The sequence below is a fragment of the Pavona decussata genome, unplaced genomic scaffold (assembly GCF_977016875.1).
Source record: "Pavona decussata unplaced genomic scaffold, jaPavDecu1.1 SCAFFOLD_198, whole genome shotgun sequence".
Classification (NCBI taxonomy): domain Eukaryota; kingdom Metazoa; phylum Cnidaria; class Anthozoa; order Scleractinia; family Agariciidae; genus Pavona; species Pavona decussata.
The window spans coordinates 72,317-97,500 of record NW_028145606.1 but is presented as its reverse complement, the minus strand read 5'-3'; the positions used below and the strand labels follow the sequence as shown (position 1 = coordinate 97,500).

At 38.0% G+C, this 25,184-nt stretch overlaps 2 protein-coding genes across 4 annotated transcripts in view; both read left to right on the top strand.

Moving 5' to 3' along the window:
* Nucleotides 1-673, top strand: part of LOC146461400 (piwi-like protein 1) — a 32,502-nt gene extending 31,829 nt beyond the window's left edge. For both annotated transcript variants that reach the window (XM_085086905.1, XM_085086906.1), the window contains exon 19: nt 177-673. In XM_085086905.1, coding sequence (XP_084943031.1) covers nt 177-293 — 117 coding nt within the window. In that variant the 3' untranslated portion in view covers nt 294-673. The remainder of the gene's footprint in view (nt 1-176) is intronic.
* A 1,928-nt stretch (nt 674-2,601) lies between these two features.
* LOC146461399 (uncharacterized) lies at nt 2,602-23,798 on the top strand. 2 transcript variants are annotated; one of them, XM_085086801.1, is made up of 24 exons: nt 2,602-2,835; nt 2,980-3,060; nt 4,065-4,128; nt 5,890-5,966; nt 6,709-6,812; nt 7,224-7,366; nt 8,002-8,124; nt 9,043-9,157; nt 10,474-10,573; nt 12,121-12,294; nt 12,713-12,765; nt 13,326-13,411; nt 14,362-14,440; nt 15,090-15,137; nt 15,548-15,605; nt 16,120-16,362; nt 17,381-17,589; nt 18,256-18,473; nt 19,026-19,204; nt 20,295-20,355; nt 21,322-21,383; nt 22,072-22,116; nt 22,498-22,535; nt 23,451-23,761. In XM_085086801.1, exons 1-24 carry the CDS (start codon nt 2,737-2,739, stop codon nt 23,614-23,616), a joined length of 2,625 nt encoding a protein of 874 aa, XP_084942927.1. In that variant the 5' UTR covers nt 2,602-2,736; the 3' UTR covers nt 23,617-23,761. The 2 variants fall into 2 exon arrangements, with proteins under 2 accessions (XP_084942927.1, XP_084942928.1); XM_085086802.1 differs by lacking the exon at nt 12,121-12,294 and having other exon boundaries at nt 2,603-2,835; nt 23,451-23,798.
* The last annotated feature ends 1,386 nt before the right edge of the window (nt 23,799-25,184 follow it).

Here is a 25,184-nt window from a genome sequence, read left to right as displayed (position 1 = left end):
ATATGGGTTGTTAAGAACCAATCATATTCAGGCATTTTGTTATTGACACTATTATTATTATTATTATTATTATTATTATTATTATTATTATTATTATTATTATTATTATTATTATTATTTAAATGCTGATATGGCAATGCAATAACAATAATAATATTTTAATTGTCTCTTTCCAGGGGACCGTCCGTGTACCAGCACCATGCCAGTATGCCCACAAACTGGCATTCCTTGTTGGCCAGTCACTCCACCAGAAACCTAGCCCTGAGCTTGAAGACAAGCTGTTCTTCCTTTAAACGCAACCGCAGATGCGTTCTAACGTCTTGACAAAATAAGACGGCAGTCATGTTGTTACTAGTTTTAGTTTGTTACAGCAATAGCTTTCATACAGTTCAGAGCCGTTTAGCTCGGTGCTGTTGCGTTTGTTGCATGCTTGAGGATGGAACATGTTTTCCATCACAGAAACCGATCAAAAGCTATATTTCAGTTAAGAGAGAGATTTCGGATTTGTTGTGTAATTGGTATAGCAATATTATGTGAAATTCAGTTGATAATGTTGATTAATTTTTCCTATTGAAAAGTATTATCACTCGGAACATTTCTATTTTTGTAGAAGAAGCCCTAAGTATAAGAGTGGCAACGTTACTGTTGTATTAAATTGTTCACAAAAGTGTCAGTCTGGTTTGTTTAATTTGAGCCAATGCCAGTCTACTTATTTCAAAGTAAGACTTTTTTCGTTGCTCGAGAAAATGAGGAAACTTAGAGCTGTCTGCCGATGACACCGAAAGAGCCCTTTAGGCTGAAAGCGTATTGTTTTGATGATAATAATTATCATTATTGATTTTTAATTGGAAAATGGTGAACGCAAGTAAGAAAATGGAGGGCTCAATGAGGAGGGCAGTGAATCTCTTGCACTCTCCGGGGGTTGGACACCTTAAGATGTTTACATAACAATATTCTTTGACATTAAGAGACCCTATTTACCCCAATATTTCTTTTTACGGTTAGGTTAGAAGTAAGGACGTGTTCTATTGGGGCCAACCGTTTCAACCTAAACCGGATTTGGTTGAGGTGTCCCGGTAGAACACTTTCTGACTTCCTACCGTTTTGGGTTGAAACGCGGTTTGGCCTGGAGAGAGTCATTATCAGGCTTCCTTTACGTAGCGCGGGTTTGCGCGAACTTCGCCAAGTTGGCGGGAATTCGTTTGTTACCCAAAATGTAATGGGCACTGTTGGAATCGTCTCTTCGAGCGCGAAGGGTTATGGAAAGGAAGAAAGTGCAAAAATATTCAACCAAAAATAGAGGTCGACTAGCAATAGAGTTATTTCAGTAGAGTTATGACTTAGAGTTAGAGTTAACGACTGCCAAAATGCTGAATTTAAGATTTTGGACGGCCAAAATCCTGGATTCGAGATTTTGGACGGCCAAAATCCCGAATTCAAGATTTTGTACTGCCAAAATCCTGAATTCAAGATTTTGGACTGTCAAAATGCTGAATTCAAGATTTTGGCCGGCCAAAATGCTGAATTCGAGATTTTGGACGGCCAAAATCTTGAATTCAGGATTTTGCAACTCTCACTCCACGCTGTAACTCTATGAAGATAACTCTAATAGTAGCTGCCCCCCCCCCCCCCCCAAAAAAAAAGACATATATATATATATATATATATATATTTTTTGCATTTTTCCTGCTTCCCATCACCCCTCGCGCTCCCTTCGGTCACGTTATCCTTCCCCATCAATACTGAGACGACTGGGCACGAGTCTGTTACCGTATAGCGCAGCAACAGACACGACAATTCATAAAAATGAAGTTGGCAAAACAGCTTGACACCGTACGCGTTGGAAATTTCCTTACACAAGAATTATCAACTAGTACGGCTGTGAATTGTTACGAAAAGTCGTTGCATAAAAATTGTAGCTGCCGACTTACATGAATGGCACGTTTAAAATTTTAATTAAAGTATCATATAAAATACAAAATTTAAATTCACAACTTTTCTCAGTTTTACGTGGACCAGCCAGAGATTTTGACGTGAGTGAGCTGTTGCATATTTCCTATTTATCTGTGTTTTCAAATGTAGCTATGTCAACGGAGATGTTGTCAGTTGGCAGGCACGGTTTCCGCGTTTTTTTTTTTTTGTTGTTTTTTTTTTTTGTTCTTTTCGCATACCGTAAATTGGCGTTTCGTGAGCTACCGTAAAAGGTTGTTATAATTCGTGCAGTCCGATCTTAATTGACCTAAAGAATTTACAATTTGCATGACACAGCACGTCCAATATTACTTGCTTTGCAATTCTTTTGATACTCTGCAGTATTCTGACGTTATCCGAGTTTTGTTGATCCGTAAAATTAAGCATTAGAATCGTCATAGTGACGTCACGTCACGATACGTGAGTTATCACGAAATCATTAGCTAAAATTCCTCAAAAGAGATCGTTTGTGGTTACTTAAGCGGGAAAATTGTTCCCCTGGACAAAGTGCTGTTATTATTTCATTTCAAGTGACTGGGTTAACTAAATATAGCTTTGCGTTTGCATTAGGTGTTATATTTTATTCAACAGGCAATACTGACCGACTCACGTTAGCTTCCGCCCGAAAGGTTGGGGTCACACAACCCGCGCACACGAACTTCACTGTACCGTGGCGCGGAATGAATGAGGTCTCCTTGCGGGGGTATAAACAACTTTAAACAAGCTCACATCAAAAAATAAGGGAGATCGTTCGAATTTGCCGCGATGAGGCATTCACCGACCAACGAGAAATCCGCTATTGCGGAGGTGAAAGTGGTTGACGTAGAGAAACGAAGGACCAAAGATTCCTCTGGGAAGAATTATGTGCGTATGTTTTCACGTGCTATTTTGGCTTGTTTTTCTTGTAGTTCGACAGTAATCGCATCTCCTGTAGTCTCAGTAACATGGAAACACATTTCTGGAAGAGAAATTTGAAGGTGTTTCATGTTTTTTCCCGTTTCTTTCTAGGAATATGCGTTGAAAGTAAGATGGGCGGACGAAAGCCAATATAACATATTCCGTCGGTACAGCATGTTCTTTGACTTGCAGGTAGGGTGGCGGAATTCAAATGTTTAAATCATGGTTAAGAAGTTAAGTGGGTCAAATCTACAGATCCGCACTTCACATTTTGAGGCCGTTGGCCTTTGTTTACTTTGGAATGAAGACAATTCGTATCGCGACAAGCTTGGAGCCTTCAAATAGCTCACAAAGGAAAAATAGAGATGTCGACTTTATATTGATCGATCGTTCGAATGTTATATTTTATTGCTTCTGCCGTTTGGCACAAAATAACATATAGTGAGTATATTTATCCTTAATACGTGTATATAAATTGTTTACCTTAATATTAACTACAAACGATTTATTATTAATTTATCACCAGAAATGGCACAAAAAGATTATTTTTAACTTCTGCCCAAAAGAATGTATTTCCTCGTTTTAACGTCATTAGTAGGTCCGGAATTCCTTCTCTCCCCCCGTTTTCCGTAGAATTCTATTTTGGTAGAGAGAATGGCTTGAATGATTTTAATTGGCACAAAGTAAAACTTTAACGAGAAACTAATAAATTTATTGACTTCAGGTGACATTTGTGAATGTCAAGCATATTTGCGTAATCCTTGGTTTCTTGAGTCTTTTGGTCGTATTGGATCTGTCATTTCAAGGTTACAAATGGACGATGTTTTTATCAAAAAGTTAATAAAGAAAGCTTAAATAAACAAAAAGTTCTCAAATTTTTCTGACATAGCACCCCATGGTGATCTTCAAGTATTACACCATTTTCTTGCAATTATTGAATTGGGATAATTGGCATCAATTGACCCATAAACAGAAACGAAACCAGTAGAAGATATCATGTATGAAGAGGGTTCCCTTTGGTTGCTCTAAACTGGTCAGTGTACTTGCAGCTGTGAAAAGAAATGAACATGTTGTAAGAGTAAGTCTGCACCTCTTAGTGTCAACCCAAGGGGTACATTTGACTTTTGAAGAATTTATTTATAAAATTGTAATTTATTCATTGATCATTTTTTTTATTCTTATTATTTTGTCTACAGGCTGGCTTGAAAAATCTTTTCCAGGAAAGACACAATTTTGGTATTTCAATACCAGAGTTGCCTGGTAAGAAGATTTGTGAATTTCAGCTTATGTTACATTGTGCAAAGAGAAAATATTAAAAAATTTAGTCCAGTAAAATCTGAAAAAAAAATCAATCCTTTGAGTATTTGGGTGTCTCACCTCAATCAAATTATAGTTCTTAAAAATTATATTATTTTGTAAGAAATTCTCCCCACCAAGAACCAAGGCTGCAAAAGCTGGCCTTAGCCAGCCTGTATTACTGGGGGTCTGTCTTTTGAAACAAGATCCCTGTAAAGATAAGACAGGCTTGACCAAATCTATATATGATTTTAAAACATCTCTAAATGACAAGGTTATCTTAAATAGTAACATTAGTTAAATACTTTCTTGAAAGGAATTTTTGTGACAGTTTTACTAAATAAAGCAGAGGAGTTTCTAAAAGTTTACACTTAGTATTATTGTGTAGTTTCATTTAAATGCCTTTCATGTATATTTTTTAAAAAAGCTGATAGGAAGACCAATTTTGATATGACATTGTGTTTAAATAAAGAATATGTCGATGATCTCAGTGGGCTAGCCTTGAAAACTCTATAAACCCCCTGTTTGGGCCCTTTTCTGGAGATGAGATTTAGGGAGCCGCTCTCTCTAGTTAGCTCCCTCCCTCCTATTCCCCCCCCCCCCCCCTCCATCCCCTTCTCTTGGTAGAAAAAACAGATGAATTAGTACTTCAAAACTCAAGTAAACCAATGGTCGTAAGGCATCAGTTAGTTTGTCCATAGCAAAACTTGGTCTTCAATGCAGAACTATTGTTGTGCTATGTATAAGCTAACATAATAAATTAAGTATTGTTTTATTTAATACACCTGTTCATTAGTGGTATATTTCAGTTAGTCATGTGTGGTAACATTTTGGAAAAGTTAATGCGTTAAGTTTTGTTCAAGACTTAAATGTGATTTGTAAAATAAACCTCCATTCTCTAATATCCCCCCTCTTCTTTAGGCCTGAGAATAAATAGGAGGAAGGCTTTGTATTCATAGAGCAGAAGTATAGAGTTCCCTGGAGGGGGGGGGGGTACTCCTCAGAATTTTTGGTGTGGGTGTTTGCCTCGGTTTTCCAAGCTCTGACCCTATTTCAGACCAAACTATGTAATTTTCAGTACCCATTTTCAGACGCGGGCTCTAGAATCCATGCATACCCGTTTCTGTAATTCCATCCTGTTTTCAGACTAAATTTAGACCAAAATGGTTAAAATCTATATGCTATTCCAGACGTCCAAAATGGTGATTCTACTGCTATTTATAGTAATTAGTAACAATGAATTAGTAGTTAACTAATAATTCATTAATGTTAATTAGCTTTCAAGGCTGCTGCTTAACAGGAGCCCGGTAGCCTGGGGCGCCCAATAAAATGCTCTGGCCACCTATTTTTTTTGCAACAGCACCAGCTAACACTTCACATGTTGGGCTCCTAACATCTCCTAACAGCATTAAATTGCAAGTTAATTTGGTCATCGCTGGCATTTTAGTTTAAATAACTGTTTCACATTGGAATTGAAAATCCTCCCCCAAGTATCCCTGTGTGAGGTGAGCTCTTAGGGTAGGGAGGTGGTGAAGAGAGACAGAAAAACTCATCGAATTGTGAGGCGGTGAGAAGTAGGAGCAGAAAGCCAATACTTACACGTCAATAGCAATATAGTATTTTCATGTTTATTTTGTATTTGTGTGTTAACTGTTGGTTTGTCTTTTATTTAATAATTTAGCTCCTGTTTTTTGCCTTTTTTTCTTCCATTTTTTCCAAATGAAGTTACTCGTTTTGCTGGTGGGATGCTTTTTGGAGCATTTTCAAAGAAACAATGTAAACATGTTGAAGACTTCTGCCAGGTAAATTAAGTATTTTGATATTTATTGGTACTCATGACCACTTAATATTGAATTACTGAATATCGATGATACTTTACCAAACAGATATTCGCTAGTCAAGAATATTTTAAATTAAAAGTTTAAAATTTTCTTACTCAAACAGTAAAAAAATTTAAGTCGGTCGCCACATCCTGCATGGTGTGAAAATATTAATATATTGCAGGTTTGTTCAGAGAATATTGAATTATCTTGGGCACATTTTAGTGTGACCCAAGAAAAATAATTCCATGATCATTGCTTGCCTGTATATTACTTTCTTGTATGATCAATGATCAGCATGAAAGATTCATGAGACATAAGATATTCACTTAATGGGATTATTATCATCATCATCATCATCATCATCATCATCATCATCATCATCATCATCATCATTATTATTATTATTATTATTATTAGTGGTAGTAGTAGTATATCTCACCTTTTTTTTATTTATTCAAATTAAATTTTTTCAGTTAGCTACCAATGTTATTTTGTTACTATGAATAATGTTATCAATGCCCTTTGTATTATTTCATCTTGAATCGTTTTTTAATTAAAATAATTTTAATAAACTTATTTTCCTTTCTTTCATATACTTAAAATTATTATACTGCTAGTACACTTGTTAAATTATCTAATTCCTTTAAAAGAGGTTATAATCAATTAACATCAAAATTTGTTGAACTTTTGGCTGATAATGGTTACTTGTCATTCTTTTTAGAAAGTGATCCAGCTGCCTCCTGTTGTGGCTCAGTCTGAAATTGTTCTTGCATTCTTCAGTCGATGGGCCACAGATGGGTTGTCAAGAAATGATGTTGAGAAAGGGTGAGCTTTCATGGAATTGTTTATAATAAGTATTTTTTTAATTAGAATGGGTTGAATTTCAAACCCAAAATAACCCTAAAATTGGCTTGTCACTTTTAGCCTTAGAGCCACTTACCCAGATCAATCAAAAGACAATTTAATTGTTCACTTATATAATTAAAAATCAAAATATCACTGCCTTCCCTGGATTAAGTAATCAAGTACGTTAGTAATTAAGTAACCTTTATTTACCCACAGTCAAATTCAGTCAGGACTTTGAAACAAAATACAATGCAATACATCAATACAAAAATCTAATTGCTATTATTACATATTATGTTATATAATTTACTTAAAAATGCCTGTTTTCCATGAATACTGTGCCTCTAATTTTTTTAATACTGATGTTTTTCACTGTTTCTCTAAAATTAGCAAGTTAACAACATCACCTACAAGAAATGATGAGCAGGTCGTTGAGAGATACCAGTCAGTGGCAGGATTCAGTAGCAGCGGCCGGGGAGAAATGAGCCTGAAAGAAAATGAGGTGGTAACAGTCATTGAAAAAAATAACACAGGTTTGTATAATTAGTACTATAAAAATCTAGTTGTAGGATATTGTGCATTGTTTCAAAGAGTAACAATATTAAATGTCTATTATTCTATATTCGGTGAAATGTGTCCTTATTTAGTATGGTTAAGTAACATAAGATGTGGGACAATCTGAAACTCAGGAGGGCCTCTTTGGCTAATCATTACAATACTTTCAAGTTATTTTTGTGATTCTTTTTATTAATTATTATAGTTGGCAGGTTGGTCAATCAGTATGATTTTCCTGCCAGGGCCCTCATCTCATGTTAAAGTGACAGTGGTTTCTGCACAAAATTTAGAGAAAAAAACTACCTGGAGTGTTTAATCTAGTTATCCCAGTACCTTTTAGCTAGCTAGGTAAACAAATTACCAAGAAAAATATATGACACAAAATACTTAAATTATGTGTCAAAGTGTTAATAGTACCTACATTAGGGGTAAAACAATAGAGGGTAAAACATTAGACAACCTTTGCTCCTCTTTTGATCCTTAGCTACCCCCCTTCCCCTACTGAATTGCTATCCGGCCATATTTTGTTATCATTTATTGATCAGAGCATTTCCACTGTTTGTGTTGATGTTCCTTTGATTAAGTTTAAATTGAGTGTGGTGGTTTACTTTAGGTTGGTGGCTTGTGGCAAATTCCCGAGGTGACCATGGCTTTGCACCAGCAACTTTTCTTGAACCAATAGATGCTGGTCATAGGATAGAAGAAGAGGAATGGAGAGATGTTGAGGATGATGATCGTAAGTTGCATGTTTTTATGTTACGATGGGTGAAAGAAACAACAGACTTCAAGGTTGCCACAGGTGAAGCTACTATAATAGTAGACTTGCAGATGTTGTTTGGCTCTTCAAACATCACGCTGACGTGACAAGCCAAAGAACGTCTGCATGGGAGCCTATTACTGAGCACCTTGAAGGATTTCATGATAAGACATACTGTTGTTTTTAGGCAAATTTATACAGTATATTTAAATTCAAGTTTATCATGATTCTTTGCCATAATTCTCACTAGACATTAAATAAGAATTAATACATAGAGTTTTTGACAGTGTTTATACTAAAACTTGAATCAAGATGAACAATTAGTTTTATGCACGTGTGCGCTGATAATAAAAACTTAAATACAGTCCACCAGTTGATAGTTGTTTTTATAATATCTTTAAAGTTTCCTTTGAAAATCTCTTATGAGCATGCAGCCGCTGATCATCTTTTAACCTTCTAAGTCCCAATTTAATTTAATCATTAATTTGAATATCATTATCATCATTACCATCGTCATCACCATCATCATCATCATCATCATCATTATTATTCTTATTATTACTTTTATTATTTTTATTATTATTATTATTATTGTTATTGTTATTGTTATTGTTATTGTTATTGTTATTGTTATTGTTATTGTTATCATCATCAACATGCATTAATTTCTCCCAAGTGACTTTTCCATATATTCCTTATGGTACTAGTTGAAGGATTCAAGATATGTTAATCACTGGTGATTGTTTCCTGTACTCTCATAACCTGTTTGTTTGCTCAAGCAGTGATATTGTAAAGAGAATTTAGATGCTGGTTAGAATCAAAAGATTTAAATGCCAAAATATCTACTTTTGTTGGAAAAAGTCGCATTCTTCTTGCCTTGTTTTATTTTTATTTCAGGCTACTGGATAGCCATTGAGTCATACACGGCTAGGAGTGAGGATGAACTTAGCTACAGGGCTGGTGATGAAGTGGAAGTTCTGGCGACTAGTAACCTTGGCTGGTGGAAAATTAGGTAATAATAAAGTTTTCTCCGCACTAATTATTATTATCAGGAGACCAGTGCTTTTCCAATTCACAGTGTCATAAAAGGCTGGAGGCTAACTAGAAAACTTCCCAGTTAACTTAGCCCCCAGGCTCTAATAATACATTATTGCAATTAAAAATAATGTAAATTTATTTCTTTCATTTAAACAGTACGTACTATAATGGCAAAATTGTCATTAGCTTCAGAGAGCAAATAAAAACTTTCTTTCTTCTTCTACCTTATTAATGTGCCACATACATTATTACACGCAGTAACAATTCTTTGTGTTAGTCCTTTTTATGATACATTAGAACTCTGTGACAAATTTCCCACAAAAATATTTTCCACATACACCATTCCATTATGAAAATTACTGCATATTACTTTTAACTTTTTGATGTTTCCAATAATAATTAAGCTTTCAATTTATGCCTGCATCATGACTGCTTTTAATGGCAAAATATTAATTGAAATTCCCTTAGATGAATTTTAATCTCTTTGGAAAATAAACGAGACACTGTGTTCACTCACATCTGTTTCAGTTTAAACCACTGGCCAAAAGAAGTTAAATATTTTTATCTTCCACTTTTGGGAATTTGCCTTTAACCTGGGTTCGTGTTACTCCTTGAAGTCCTTGAAAAGCACTGGAATTTAATTTTAGATTTCAAGGGCGCTTGAAAAGCCCTTGAAAAGGAGAATTTTTGATGAAAAAGCTTGAAAATAATGAAAACTCCTTGAATTTTTGTTTGGATGGGAAATAATGTACGATTGTATCAAAGTAATTTAGGGATTGAGTCAGATTTCAAAATCGGGGATAGATTATATCCAGGGGAGCTTTTTTAAAGTTGCTATTGACCGATGAAAACTTTTTGAAACATAGTGCAAGACAAAGCTCCTTCAAAAGTCAGTTTTTAGTGCTTGAATACTCCTTGAATTTTATGTCCAAAAACCAGCTTTACTATGTGTAAGCTCCTGCATTATTATATAGCATTTATGCCCTCTTCCAGACATTCAGTGCCACTTTATAATCAAGTTTTAATATATTTATCTAAAGTGATCATTTCCTATATTCTCATAACCTCCATGTTTGATCCAGTCGTGACTCTGTAAGGAGAAATTAGATGCTGGTCAGTATTATATTAACAGGTTAATTCTAAGTTTGTAACAAAAATTTACTCCTGAAAACTGAAAAAGAAATGCTTATCTGAGAAAGAACAGACAGACAACAAATTTCAGACAAAGATTTCAGTTTGTTTGAATTTAAAGACTTCTGCATATCAAGAACTTTTTTGATTAATTGTCAGGCTGAAGGGTGAAGTTGGTCTCACACCTGGATCAAACTTGACTCCAAAACCCAGACATGACAATATGGATCCATTCATGACAGAGGAGCAAAGGAAAAGGGTGAGTCAGCAGTTCTCTGTTCTTAATAGATCTTTTCCCTTTCGTTTCTTTTAGGAATGCCTAATAGTTTAATTTCGATCAGATAAGGAAAAAATAATATGTTAAAAACACTTTTTTGTAACTGAATTAACACACGGGACTAACACTGTGCCACAGAAAAATTTCTGGTCAGCAGCTTTCTCTTCAGGATTTCTTTCATACTTCAGGATTTGCTTCACAGACTCAAAAGTTAAAGCCAACTTGTACAGCATAATAAACAACACTACAGGAAAGTACTACTCAGTAGCTTTCATTTGAATGGTCACTTCAGGATTTAATCCACAGACACAAAAGTTAGTGCCAACTTGTACCGCATAATAGACAGCACCTCCCCAGACCCAAAAGTTAGAGCCACCCTGTACAGCATACATAAGGACGGTGCCTACTATTGTTACTGCACATACGTTCTGCACATCTCGAGATACTCGGGTTTCCTATGAGTGGTGCCTACTAATACAGGAATATTTTTGCGCGGTTTAAAACTATACGGAGAAAGCAGAACTTAGCAAATGATTTTGGTATCTCATAAGAAAATTGGGGGTAACCATGCATTTTTCAGAGATAATTAAGCTTCGATTAAGGAAAAAATCCCATACATTGCTTTATATTTTGGCGGTTTTTAGAGATATTATTGCTTAGTTATCTATGAAAAATGCATGGTTACCCCCAATTTTTATTTTGGATTCCAATAGCCCTTGCTAAGATCTGCTTTCCCCGCATAGTCATAAACCACACAAAAATACTTCGGTATTAGTAGGCACCGTCCATAAGAGTATTCAGATTAACTGAGCATACATTTGAATGATCACACTAACTTTAAATAAACGATTTACAGTACAATAGATAAACAGCACCAGCTTATTGATGCTCAGTAGGTTTTATTTGAATGGTCACGCTAAAGGATTATAATTGTCAGGCTCAAAAGTTTTAACTTTTAAAAAAACTTCCATAGCATGTTAAACTACTCGCAACACGACCCCTGCTTGTTAAGTACTGTATGCTCAGTACGTTTCATACGAATAGTCACATTTAGCAAGAATTTATACACCCACAGAATCTTACACAAAATTTTACAATTACGACCTTGTACAACAGGAATTAACTCTTCAGTATTTCATTTGAATGGTCATTCTTTAGCACATCATTCATGACTAGTGACATCAAGTGAAAAGTTTCATAACAATTGTTATAATTATTTAAGCACATATTTTTGTCAAGCTGATCAAATACACTTTACCAACAGTTCTAACCCGCTTATAACAAACATAATAAAATCTACTTAGAAAACAATTGAAAAAAATTAAAAAGCTAAAAACTTAATTCACGTTTTAGAGGGTAACTTACAGTAATTAGGGTGCTATAGCGTTAAATCAGGTCTAGTTCTCCCTGGTCTTGAAGGTACGGCAGAAAGCCAGTCCTCGCGAACAAGCCCTTAAGTGGTCTATCTACTGCAACAAAACTGAATTCGTTTCAGCGGAAGAGTTCTTGACAGCCTTGTTGTTGCACAGGTTGGTTCAAATACTTTCCGGCGCTTTCTACATTCCACCTTGGAACAAGAGAACTGGCTACAGCTCCTACTTCAAGAACAGGGTGATCCGGTTCAATCTGCTGAACCAGCTTTACAAACTGACACTGTCCGTTTACGAAATGGCCGCGGGTCGGACCGACTAGACCTGACTATGGTAAGCGCTTGACTGGACTCGATAGTCAGATCATTTTGGAGGATTTTTCTTTAAAATTAACATTAAAATTGTGATTAAGGTTAAAATTAAACTGAAAGTTAAATTTAAATTTATGAAACTAATCTCACCACTAACTTACACTTACAGGCCATCAAAATCTATGATTAAAATTAAATTTAAAGTTAGACCCATACTTGTAAACTTAATTTATGAAGCCAGCTAATCTCACCACTAACTAACAGGCCATCAAAATCTATGATTAAAATTAAACTTAAAGTTAGCTAGTTAGACCTACTCAAACTAAACGAAGCCAGCTAATCTCACCTACTAACAGACAATTAAAATCTGGCCATATAAACAGGAGTTCGTATTGTGGGTTCCTTATACTGATGACATAATTGATGTTCTTTCTCCCAAGGGTTCGACATACTCCAGCATATATGCAAGCATCAGGGACCCGCCACCACGAAGGTAACTACATTTTAGTTTCTGAAGATACTGCGGTGCTGCGTCGTTGGGGAGTAGAAACGCATGTTTGGTTTAGAGCGGTGTCGTAAAACCAAAACCAAAGTAATTACTCTGGCCAATGTGGCCAATCGCAAAAGATGCAAACAACGCAACGAGCCTATCAGAACTCGAAGCAAATACATGTAACTGGCGCCAAGCGCGGGAAAACGCGTGCGGCCAAAACACGATTGGTTTTGGTTTTGTTTCTCATTGGTTGAGAAAGTGGCGCGAGTTTTTTCAACCAATCACAGAGCGTAGTAATGCAAAACCAAAGCAAACGCGAAACGTTTCGAGCGTTAGCCCTGCGTTAGCCCTTCTTCGCTCTCACGAAGGCCGGCTAACGCTCCAAACGTCAGCTCTCGAATCTCTCCCGTGATTTCTAAGCGATGACTGTAAAACATGCAACTGCTACTTTTAGCACCAGAAGTTTGTTACTTTCCGTGAAGGTTATTACTTTTAACCTTTATTTTACAATCAATAACGTGAATTTGATTTGCTTTAAACAAAATAATTGTAATTTTCAGAGACTCGAGTATAAAAATGAAGAAGGAGGGAGCCAAGGGCCATGATGTTCCAAAGCCAAAGGTTTTACGCTCAAAATCCACGCCATGTGAGTTCACAGTTTTTTCGTTTATCCCATTCACACACCGAGTGCGCTGAAAACTGTTCAAAATTCCTGACTTTTCAGTAAACACAAAAACTGCTGAAGAGCTTTCATTTAAAGTTTAGACTGCGAGCAGCCTGTCTTTTGCTCACCGAGAATCCGCGGGAAAGAATGTGAGTCGCGCGCGCGACTCGTCTCCCGAATATCGCACTCACTCATTCTTTTGCATTCTTCCCCACGGATTCTCGAGCAGAAGAGAGACTGCCGACAGTCTATTTAAAGGTTCACACTTTATATTAGGATACTAAAAACGTTATAACCGCCTTGCACGGCATGATAAACAGCACCACAACAAATTGATGCTGAGTAATTTCTATTGAATAAACTGTAGACCCCGTCTCACAACACTTCAGTGTTCATAACCCTGTGGGACGTTAAGGAACCCAGACACTAAATCGCAAAGAGTAGGGCATGGAGTTCCCGGTGTGCTGGTCTGGTCTTTGTGCTATAGAGGGCCACTGGGTTATCAGTTTCCATACTGTCATGCGCTACCCTCATAAAAAAGTCATCAGTTCAGTTCAGTTCGGTTCAGTTGACAATCAAGATTTGTCCACCTACTCAAAATGCAAAATCATCGTATTTTATGTTAGAGCGTCAATATTATGATCATCATCATCATCATTTTTATTAAGTTCTTTTCATATAGTACAGGCGAAGACTACTCGGATATAGCGAAAGCTAATCGAGGCGGGTAGAAAAAAAATTGGTTACACTTTTTCATACATTACAGATGACTTGAAAAATAAAAAGCAACTGATTCGATAGCAAATTCAACATCAGCCATTCTTCAAAATAATCAGTGACGAAAACAGCAAAAATCCTTTTTAACTCCTATCGCCGGCCGGACGAACTTGCTATATAAGTGAGTTAAAATACATATTTTTCTTTCTGAAAAGACGCACTAGAATATGCAACTGTGGAGATCCTGCCAAGCCCAACAAAAAGAAATCCTGAGTTTAATTTTGAAAATGCCAGGTAGGAATTTTTAGTCGTGTTTATTTATGTATACTGACGATGCACGGAAGAAAGTTCTGCGGCGCTGAATCATAATTCCAGCTAACGCAGGTCGTGTTTAGGAAGCAGAAAAATTTTCAAGTATAACGGAGACAGTGTAATTGGTGAGCAAGCAAGGAATTGTGCAGTAGTAAGCTCAATGTGTACAGTGGAACCTCAATTTAACGAACCTCTATATAATGAAACCCTTGCTATATCTTCTTCTTCTTCTTCTTCTTCTTCTTCTTCTTCTTCTTCTTCTTCTTCTTCTTCTTCTTCTTCTTCTTCTTCTTCTTCTTCTTCTTCTTCTTCTTCTGCAGCCTTTTAAAATGTTTGGAACAGAACCTCAATATAACGAACCAGTTTACCTGGTTCCTTGGCACTTCGTTTAATCGAGGTTCCACTGAACCAGGCTCGAATACTGCACCCAGTTTCACGTTGCGTTTGGTGTTGCTTCTCGTTCTTGCTCCGAGCGTTCCGCGTTCTGGAGTTTTCCTCCCAACATAAAAAGCAAAGATTCTCGATTCGTATTCCATGGAAAAAAGTGCATAGAACAGGAACTCGTTAGATTAGCACTACAATTCGTATTTATTGTTGTGTTGTAATAATCATACCATGTTTATGTTTTTAGTGACGGCGCCGGTCACCAGTATGCAACAGTTATTCCTAAGCACTTGAGGTTAGAAAAAATGTATTGTTTTCCGTCAGATATCTTCGCCATCACTATGTTGTTACCAAACTATAATACCACTTATAATTAGTGGAGTGGCTGGACACTGAACGATCACTATGGCAACAACAACATGAGTATCAGGCCTTTCTAAGAGGAGGGGGAAGGGGGAGGGGATACTCAGGTTATGGCAACAAATACTCTCATAACGCGGAAAAAGTCACGTGAGTCAAATGGCGCTCGGTGGACAGAAACAACATCTTTGCCCAAAAGCACAATGTACAATATTTTCAAGATCGAAAATAAAAAATATGTATGTTGTTAAATTAGGTGGGAGGTTCATGAAAAAGCAATTAGATAACTGAATAAAATATTTCGATTTGTTTCTCCACGTGTCTTGTTTCTCTTGTTCATTTTAGAGCACGACCAAGAGCCCGCAGTATGAGTGAAGACGGCACAGATGAAATAGGCAAATCGGTATGTACATTGTTACCTTGAAAGATCCGTCGTTTTTCTACCGTATACCTCGAGGTGGTAGTGATAGAATGGGCTACTAGTCCACCGTACCGAAAAAGGTGGGACTGGTACCTTTGACCATAATTCTAAGCAAACGAAATCCCTTAAAGCGCTCATGAAAACGCACAGAAAAGTTCTGAAAACTTCAAACTTAGCATACGCAATGTTGTTAGTACAGGGACGAATTTCGAGAAAAAAGAGCTCTCTTTGTGCCTATTGGCTGTGTTAGGTTCGCAAGGTATTGTGGTAAAATGTACAGCCACCATCTTTTTTCTTATGGTGGATTTCGAAAGTAACATGTCTCGGAAATTTTGCGGTAACTGGACGAATATTTTACTTACATTTTTAAGTTTAAGAGACCATGGAGAAAATCCTCAAGCAGCATAAAACATCTCTAGCAGTTTACAAGTGGCCCTCTTCAATCCCTCCTGATCGCTTGTTTTTAATTTGATATATTTTTTTTACGTTCATTCAGCAAAAGCGTAGTGGCTGTCCAGACCTCCCGCCACCACCCCCGTCAGTATTCGTAAACTCGTCCGGAGATGACGATGATCCCAGTTATGCAACAGTGAAGGATTTAAGACAGTCCGCAAGCAGCAATTCACCAAGGGTACAGTTACTGCGCACCTCTGAGATGCGTGCTTCTGATGGTGAAATAAGTCGATTTGGAACCCGAAAGTACCAGAATGTTCTGAGAGTGGAAACCCAAACGAACGCAGTGAGTATTGCCCCGGTGGGGTGGGGGTGAGGCTAATTGTGCTTTTAGTGTTAGACCGAAATCAAGATGGCGGACATTTGCGTTTTTAGCTGAACAAAACGTTTATAGTTTAATATTGAGTGCTGTTTTACCTCACGATGAGTGGTTTGGTAAAATTTGATGAATTGTGATAAGATACCATGTCAAGATATAATGTCGCTTAGAAAGGCTCGTTTGAGGAGCTAACAGCTAGGTAGTATATCAATTTGGATGATCGCGCGTAGAATGGGTTTGCGTCCTCTCAGTCTGTAAACTGTTCTGTTTTTGAAATGCCATCTTGAATTGTAGTCAGCGATTTGACATACAAACGAGGTAACGGAGTTATTCCTTATTGTATTGACGTTTTTGCCTCGTTTGCGTGCCTTTTTTAAAATAAAAGATATTTGACCGCGGGCTCAACAGTAATATCAGCTATTGGACCAATCTCGTACCCAGAGTCTTCAGGCTTTTTGGTCAGCGGGGCAACGCCGGGAAGACTCTGGGGACATCGAATTTTATTACCGCAGGATTTCTGCGGTAAAACAATGGAAACCGTTACGGAACAGCCAATCAAAAAAATTGAATTTTTTCGATGTCCCCAGAGTCTTCCCGGCGTTGCCCGCTGACCAAAAAGCCTGAAGACTCTGGGTACGAGATTGCTATTGGACGTCCCATCATTCCTAGCGTAATAATCTCTAAAGAAGACTGTCCCCCATATATGTGCTTTGAAGTTTGTAACTATGCTTTAACAACGGAGTGGGGGGAGGGGGTGGGTGGGGAAAGAGTGCCTTATGTCATCTGTATGAGTGCCTAACCCAGGCAAGGTAAAAATGTCGTAAAATGTCCACGTCCCTTAGTGACATGCCCTGTGGCATGAGTTGTTTCCTGTGCACCAACAAGAGCAGTGTAGTTAAAAAGAGACGAAAAGAACGAGGAGAGCTCTCATGGCTGTGCTTTGGATATAATTTCACTGTCTTTCTTTGTCGTTATTTCCTGATAGCCTGGAGAACAGTTCGTGGCCATAACAAATTATTCTCCAACCGCTGACCGGCCCGAGGACCTGCCACTGTCAGCGGGTGAAACTGTGCGGCTGCTCTCCGAAGACGGCGTCTGGGCGTTTGTATGCACAACGGACCCAACTAGGAGACGGGGATGGGTACCGGCTTCAATGCTGAAGAAGAACGGAGGGTTTAACTCATCTTACGCAAGGTTGGAACTGTAGAAAGTGCCTGCACTCCCAAAATTGTCTAATTAACAATTATTCCACGAGCGCGCGTTGGATATGAGATGATAGAGCGCCCAATTGGCTATAATCATCTCATATCCAACAAGCGCGAGTGGAATAATTGTTTTATTAAAAACAATCAAGTAATATTGGTAGGCCTGGCTGATTTCGTTTTCAAGAGCAACCAGAAAACAATTTATGGTCGCTACTTCTCGGGCATGGTATAATGGCTCATATACCATGGCCGCTCAGCCAATCAAAACCCTGGAATTGCATTATACAATGATCCAGTTTTTAATAATCGCAAATATAGAATACAAATATTCTCAAAATGACGGTTTTTGCAAAATACGGGGCGCAAGCATTTCTGCTTGGTCATGCTGGCTTCCAGTTGAACGGTGACGTTTAATGATTTTCTCCACATCCTCGCATGTGTCGTTCTTTTAGATTTCACAAGAAAGCTATGTCCCTGAAAATCGGCGGAGCCGAACTTGAACCGTGAGCCTCGCGTTTACTCTTTTCAAAATTATAATCCATTTTCATCCTCGCCATCTTAAGCCAATCTCACTTTTTAATGTAATTCTTTTTTAGCTTTGCTATAATCTAGGTATGTTATGTAGCTTCTTGTTTCGTTTTTGTTTGGACACCAGGCGGTCCTTGTCAGTTGGTGACATATATGATGCGTATCAGGATGAGGAAGCTACACCACGTGTACAGAGAGTGATGCCATCAATGGCACCACAGCCTCAGAAACGACCTGTGCCGACCCCGCGGAGTGACCTGGAAAAGACACCTGTGGACTTGATGGGAGCCCCTAATGAAATGGCTCCTCCACTACCTGGTGGTCCACAAAAACATCGTAAGCCTGGTAAGAAGTCTGTCGTGATGATATTCAGAAACTCGGTTCAAACAATGTAAGGACCGCGTAGCACTGGTAGCAATCGTATAAAGCGGATTTTTTGGATTTTGTTTTTACGTTATGTATGGGAGGTTGCCAGGAACTGAGCAAGACTATTGCCACTAGAGTAGAAAGGAACCTGGGTCGCCGACAGTAAAGGAAAATGTTCGAACCTTTGGAGTATGAAACCACAAACTTTGCATCAGGGCCGAGTTGTTCGATGCCCGATTAGCACCAATCCTGGGTTAGCTGTGAACAAAGCCTAGAAGTTGCCATGGTAATTAAGCTGGATTAGTGCTAATCGCGCTTCGAACGACCCGACCCAGATCTCTCGAACGTTACGTCACCACACTCCCTTCTTGGCATGCGCGCAGTGAATCCTCCTTGTAGCATTCTAATAGGATATGTTGTGTACTTCGTATGATACGTACGATACGCTTTGCACTTTCTGAAGGAACGTGAAAGGGCAGCAAGCACTCTGATATGCCACTCGTGTTGAACCTCCATTTTATGTGTTTTTAGGTAAAGTCAGCGCATATTACTTCGCAAAGGAAGACTTCACAACTAACAACAGCAAGTGCATATGTATACGTAAAGGCGAGGTGGGTCAACTGTTAGAAATACAGTCGTCTGGCTGGTGGAAAATGAGTGTGGAGGGAGTGCTAGGATGGACACCTGGGGAATTCTGGGAATCTTTGCAGGTAATATAGTAAACACAATAAGTAAGTAAGTAACTTTATTCCAACTCGGGTTGATGAAGCTAATTAGGCCCCTAGCAATACAATCATGCTAATATGCCGAGAAAAATATAAGAATATAAAAAATTAAAAAAAAAACATACATGATCAATTAATGATTAACATTCTAACTATATCAATAAATAAACAATAAACAGTCCTAAGTCTTAAGATTAAGACAGTCAACTCCCTTTATTGCGGAAACCCTCGGGACCGCGAGTTAGTGTCCTTAATAGCGAGAGTCCGTAATAACGGCAATTGACTTCAGTCCAACGTGTGCCATTTATTTGCGAGGTGTCTGCAAGGCGAGAGTTGACTGTAAACGTAAATAAACAAATAAATGGGAATTTCAGTGGCTTCTGCAGAGTGGCTCTTTCATCCGCTGTTTCCCGGGAATGTTGGTTTTTGTGGAGGGAGAAAAACCGGAGTACCCGGAGAAAAACCCTTGGAACAGGGAGGAGAACCAACAACAAACTCAACCCACATATGGCGTCAAAACCAAGGAATCGAACTCAGGCCATATTGGTGGGAGGCGAGTGCTCTCACCAATGCGCCATCCCTGCTCCCTAATCTGTTGTTTCCTTCGTTTTATTGTTCAAAAGCTTGCACCAATCTCGTTTAAGCCTGTATGATTTTGCAGTTATTTGGGAGTTGTTTCTTTAAATACGATGAATCTTTTGTCCAAAAGGAACCTGTTGTCATCCGACATAAAAGTAGAATGCTTAATTTCTCTGAGTTAAAAACATATACACTGGTAAGTCAGTGTCATAAGCGTAATAGCCTGTTTATTTCAGTGAGATCATTGAGGTCCAAGAACCTTTAAATAGATTTCTGTGGTTCTAACACGTCGGGAAGTACTTCTTATTACCATCTTGAATGTTGGTGATACCGGCGTTTGCATTTCCTGTCGCGTGGGGCTCAATCAATACCACAGAGGTATAACCCATATCAGGCACCTCGCGAGATAAAAATAGTTAAAATCAACAAGTGGTTTGCTAAAGTTTGGTCAATGATCATTAGGTTTTCAACTTTTTATTTTATTGATTTAATACAGGATGAAGAGGATGATGTCCTTAATAATAATCAAAAAGAAAAAACAAGAAACAGTTCTTTTGGTAAGAATATTGCTTTCTCGTGTTGTTTTGTACTAAAATATCTATTAGCTAATGCTCTAGTGGTGTAGTCTTTTTTTTTCTGTTTTGTCTTGTTGTTGTTACTGATCTAAAAGTACACGTAGTAGAACGTGTCATCAATTCTGCAAATCACTATGAAAGCAAAGAACTCCATGAAGCCGACCAAACATCAAACAAAAACACCGAAATATAAAAGCCGACCCAAGCGCGGGAAATCATGGGTACTTACCCTTTGGCCAAAAACTCCGGAAATTTCGGTTTGAAGTCAAATGGTAAGGTAATTTTCCGGAAATTCCGTTCGGAAATTGTGGAGTATTTTCAGAGGTACTCTTCTTTTTCCATTCGAAACGGAAGGGCGGAAAATTCCTTACCATTTGAATGAATCCTCCGTTTTCAGGCCTTTTTCAGCTAGCGCGGGACGAAACGCCTGACAGATAAACGGTAAGCGCGATCTCATCCCGTTGGTCGGTCGAATTCGGAAAATGTCTTAGCATTATGCAACTGTTACACCAACCGGATTTTTCCTACAAATGGTAAGCACCCCATGCAACCGGTGCCAAGGCCGTGAAATCATGTAACCGGTTTGAAACGCGGGAAAAGACGTAACCGGTGCGAAACGCGGGAAAAGGTGTAACCGGTTTGAAATGCGGGAAAAAGTGTAACCGGTGGAATGCGCGGGAAATCATAAAACCGGCGAGAAGCGCGGGAAAAAAAGATGTAACTGATCCTGACGCGGGGTGAACACACGTAAGCTACGTTATGGTTTAAGAAAAGTCTTTTTGCTCTAGTTGGTTGGGACACGTTGTTACAAATAAACGAAAAATCTGTAGGACACTCGTAACAACTTTCAATTTTTTAGCCTCTTCATTCATTTTTGGTGTGTTTCTTTGTTTGTGTTTTGAAATCCACCCCTTCTCGTTTCCTCAAGTTGTCTTGTCTGTCTTGTAGGTGACGAGTTGTGGTATTATGGTAAAATGTCACGTCAAAAGTGCGAAGAGCTTATGCTGAGGGTAAGTTTTCTGAGTTTCAATGTTATTGTCATTTAATTTTAATATTGTAAAGCGCAACTAAATATATTCATATGGAAGTTTGCGCTGTATAAATGTATATCATCATCATCATTATCATCAGTATTATTATTATTATTATTATTATTATTATTATTATTATTATTATTATTATTATTATTAAAGACAACTTTCATTTCTGCATGCTTCTTTGCAGAAGCCGCCAATCCTCCTGGAATGATTATTCCTAACGGATAATTAACATTTCTTGGACGAGGTTGAGCAAAACATTGTGGTTTGTCAGTGGCGAGCAGATAAATTGTTTGCCGAAGCCGAAGGCTAAGGCAATTAATTGATCTGCGAGACACTGATAACTAACGATATTTTGCGACAATCGAGTTCAATAATTGTTTTATCATTCGATCACCGAGTTTGTTTCTCGTGATTATTTTTGGGAAATCACTCTCTGACAGCTCAGGGAAGCGATCTGCTATTTTCATGCAAGAGCGTTGTTTCAAATACGCATGAGCAAAATATTATTTGCAGCAAAACACAGTTGGACAGTATTGCGCATAAGTAGACCATTATTTGTAGGCAGTTATTTGCAGGTCACGTGGCATGCTTTCGGCCAATGAAAAAGAGGGAAAAATGCATCGAATGATAATGAGTTTTGTGTTTCATATTTCAACAGAGCGCAAAAGAACTGGATTACTTGATAAGGGAGAGCACTCAGAAGGTCTGTGAAAACATTCTATGGTCAAAATATTTAATCTCCCCACTGTTTGCCATGTATTTGATTCTACGGAAGTTCTGAGCATTTGTTGGTTCATCGATGCAACGTACACTAGATGTCGATATATTCTTCGTTACCTTTCACGTTGATAGTGTACTTGGAGTAGCGTTCAATACAACATTTATTAATTCCTCCTGTCAGGCTTTTCAGAATTAATTTATAGATCAAATGGATGTGTGAAATTCAATTCCAAAAAGAAACTCTTCTCTAGGATACTTTTTAGTTGTTTACAACTACGAAATGGCGAGTCTACTGTATTTATATTGTAGGAGAAATTGGAGGCTAATCAAAGGGTGATCAATATGTTTTGTTCTACGTTTTCAGTTTGCGTCTTTTGTCCTCTCAGTCATGTATGGCGGAAGGTTTGTATTTGCTCATTATTGTCTCAATTCATTCATGTTTCAAAGATGTGGAGGTGTAGTCGTCTACTTATTAGGAAACACGGCCATCAAACTTGACACATGTAGCTTATTGAACTCGTTACTCCTGTGACAATTTACTTCACTGTACCTCCCTTGTACTCTGACGCACTACACCCCCCCCCCCCCTCCCTCCATTCAGACAGAGCGGGTGTGGGGACGGAAGGTGGGGTAACAATGCTCGAAGGTACCTGTGCTACGGAAGTTGAAGGTGGGAGGTGGGTCCTTGTTATGTTCGTCAATTTTCATCCGAAATAGGGTTTCCCCTCAAACTTGAAGGCAAAAAACTTGTTTCGGCCTGTGAAAAATGAAGGACAGTCGACTCCCGATAACTCGAACCTTCAAGGAAAATTGGGTTCGAGTGAACGGGAGTCGACTGTACCTTCAATGGCCGTTTTTATACTAGAGGACGCATTATCCGTCTGGACGAACTTGGGCAAACATTTGTTGTTCGTCTGGTTATTCGTCTCTAGTATAAAGACGGGCAAAGGACGCATTATCCGTCTGGACAAACCATTTTCCGTTCTGCGTCGTTCAAGACGAGTAATGGAAGATAATTCGTCCAGACGGATAATGCGTCTTGTGCCCGTCTTTATACTAGAGACGAATAACCAGACGAACAACAAATGTTTGCCCAAGTTCGTCCAGACGGATAATGCGTCCTCTAGTATAAAAACGGCCAATCTCTCAGTACGTAATACACCCCCACCCCCACCCAAATTCTTCCCTTCCCCTCTTCTTCCTCCCTCCCCCCCCCCCCCCCCCTCCCGCGCCGGGTAATATGTTGCACAAAGCTCGTGATTCTTTGCCATCCTGTTCGATTCAGTTATAATAATTTCATGTGCTTTTTTGTTTCAGAATCCGCCATTTTCCCATCGAGTTGACACCCAGTGGTCGGTACGTGATTGGCAAACACGCGTTTGACGGTCTGACGGAAATCGTAACGTTTTACAAACAGCACGCGTTATTTTACACCCAAAACAAGGAGCCAGTGAGCTTGGGAGATTCATTCCGGGGAATGTAGGCCCGCGTCAGCCTTCACACAAATATCGTTTTTTGCGTGACAAAGACATAGAGACAAACGAAACTTTCTAATGTAAAAGAAAGGATTTCGTCGATGATGGTGTACCTCGTTGCACAATTTTGGCATCTCTTCACTATCAATAGTTGCTGTTGGCCACGGTAAAATGGAATCTATTTATTGTTAAAAAAAAAATTAAAACTGCTTAAATACATTATCTATCAATAAAGAAAATATTGCACAACAGAAATAAACTCTGAACCAGGCGGCGGGAAAAAATGCCAGAACCAGTTGACTGTGAACTTCAAAACAGGCGAGCGTTTGACGAAGACAATTTTCTGAAAAAAAAATTGTTTTAACATTTAAAATTTCCCGAAAAAGGTGATAATTATTTCTGTTAAATATTTTCTAGCCTGTGAATGCCCGCGCCAGTCATCGCCCCTTGCTGCAGGGAGCGGTGAGAGCTGGCTGTCTTCCAGAGACTGAACGTTTTCACGAACACTGTTTTAATAATTAGAAGCCAGAGAGCTGGAGAAAGGTTCTTTAGCATTGAATTCTGATAATATAATACATTTTATAAATTACAGATTTTATAAATCTGAAATACACATTAAAATAAATATTTTTTTGCACTGATTATGTTAAAAGCCCAAGTATTATGAAAGTTTCAAAACCAGACCACAGTCTATAGTCTGTTTTGTTCGTCGTTGTTGTAGTATTTGTCTTGACACTTTTGACATAGCGTTTGTGGTTTTATCTGTAACTTTTAGTGAACTGACGTGTCTTTCGAACAGAACGAGAAATAAGAATTTTGTAAAACGATAGCCAATTACACAATGAGTATATTTTAAATAGACGTGTAAAAAGTTAGAACGATAGTGTTTAAAAAAATAGGAAAATAATTTAATGTGCTTCTTAAAAGTAAAAATAAATTTAAATGACGTTTATTGTAGCGATTTATTAGATTATATCCGGTATATTAGGTAAATAAATTTTAATAGAGTTTAGTAAATTAGTTTTTTGCTGTTTTGCAGTGCTGTAGAGAATTAATAACAGTATAGATATGCGATGATTTGATTGCGGTCTTATTATCAGTTTTTATATTTTTTGCAATATTTGTAAACAACGCATTTATACAAGAGAATTCATACAAATGAAAGGCAACATTTAATTAAATGGTGTTTGTTTTGTATGATGTTTTTAACGTTTTGAAAAATAATAAAAAAAGTTAACAAAAATACACGACTTGTGTTTATCAGTACTGTGGTTATACATAGAGGGTTTTCACGGCGACGGTGTTGGAAGTGCAGAGGATTAAAAAGTATTTGAATAAAATAGAATTTATTTCCCAAACGAAAATCATTTTATTGGCCGCCTTGAAAAATGCTCTAAATGCAGAGCGGAAAATTGGCGGCTTGTTGACCGAGCCACTGAACTTTCTAGAACTTTCCACTTAAGAAATTTGTGGTGTACTGGGTACAAGTATCAGGACACGATTACATCCGGGAATGTAAGTAAGCGAGAGAGAGTTGAAATAGAAAGCATAATGGCGGACCTTAGGTGTGTCTCAG

Bases quoted from the DNA above. Each gene is read 5' to 3' on its own strand.
- LOC146461399 (XM_085086801.1), top strand. From the start codon at position 2,737: ATGAGGCATTCACCGACCAACGAGAAATCCGCTATTGCGGAGGTGAAA. The intron at 6,813-7,223 runs GTGAGCTTTCAT...CTCTAAAATTAG, and splicing joins AGAAATGATGTTGAGAAAGG to CAAGTTAACAACATCACCTA. The intron at 15,138-15,547 runs GTTAGAAAAAAT...TGTTCATTTTAG, and splicing joins GTTATTCCTAAGCACTTGAG to AGCACGACCAAGAGCCCGCA.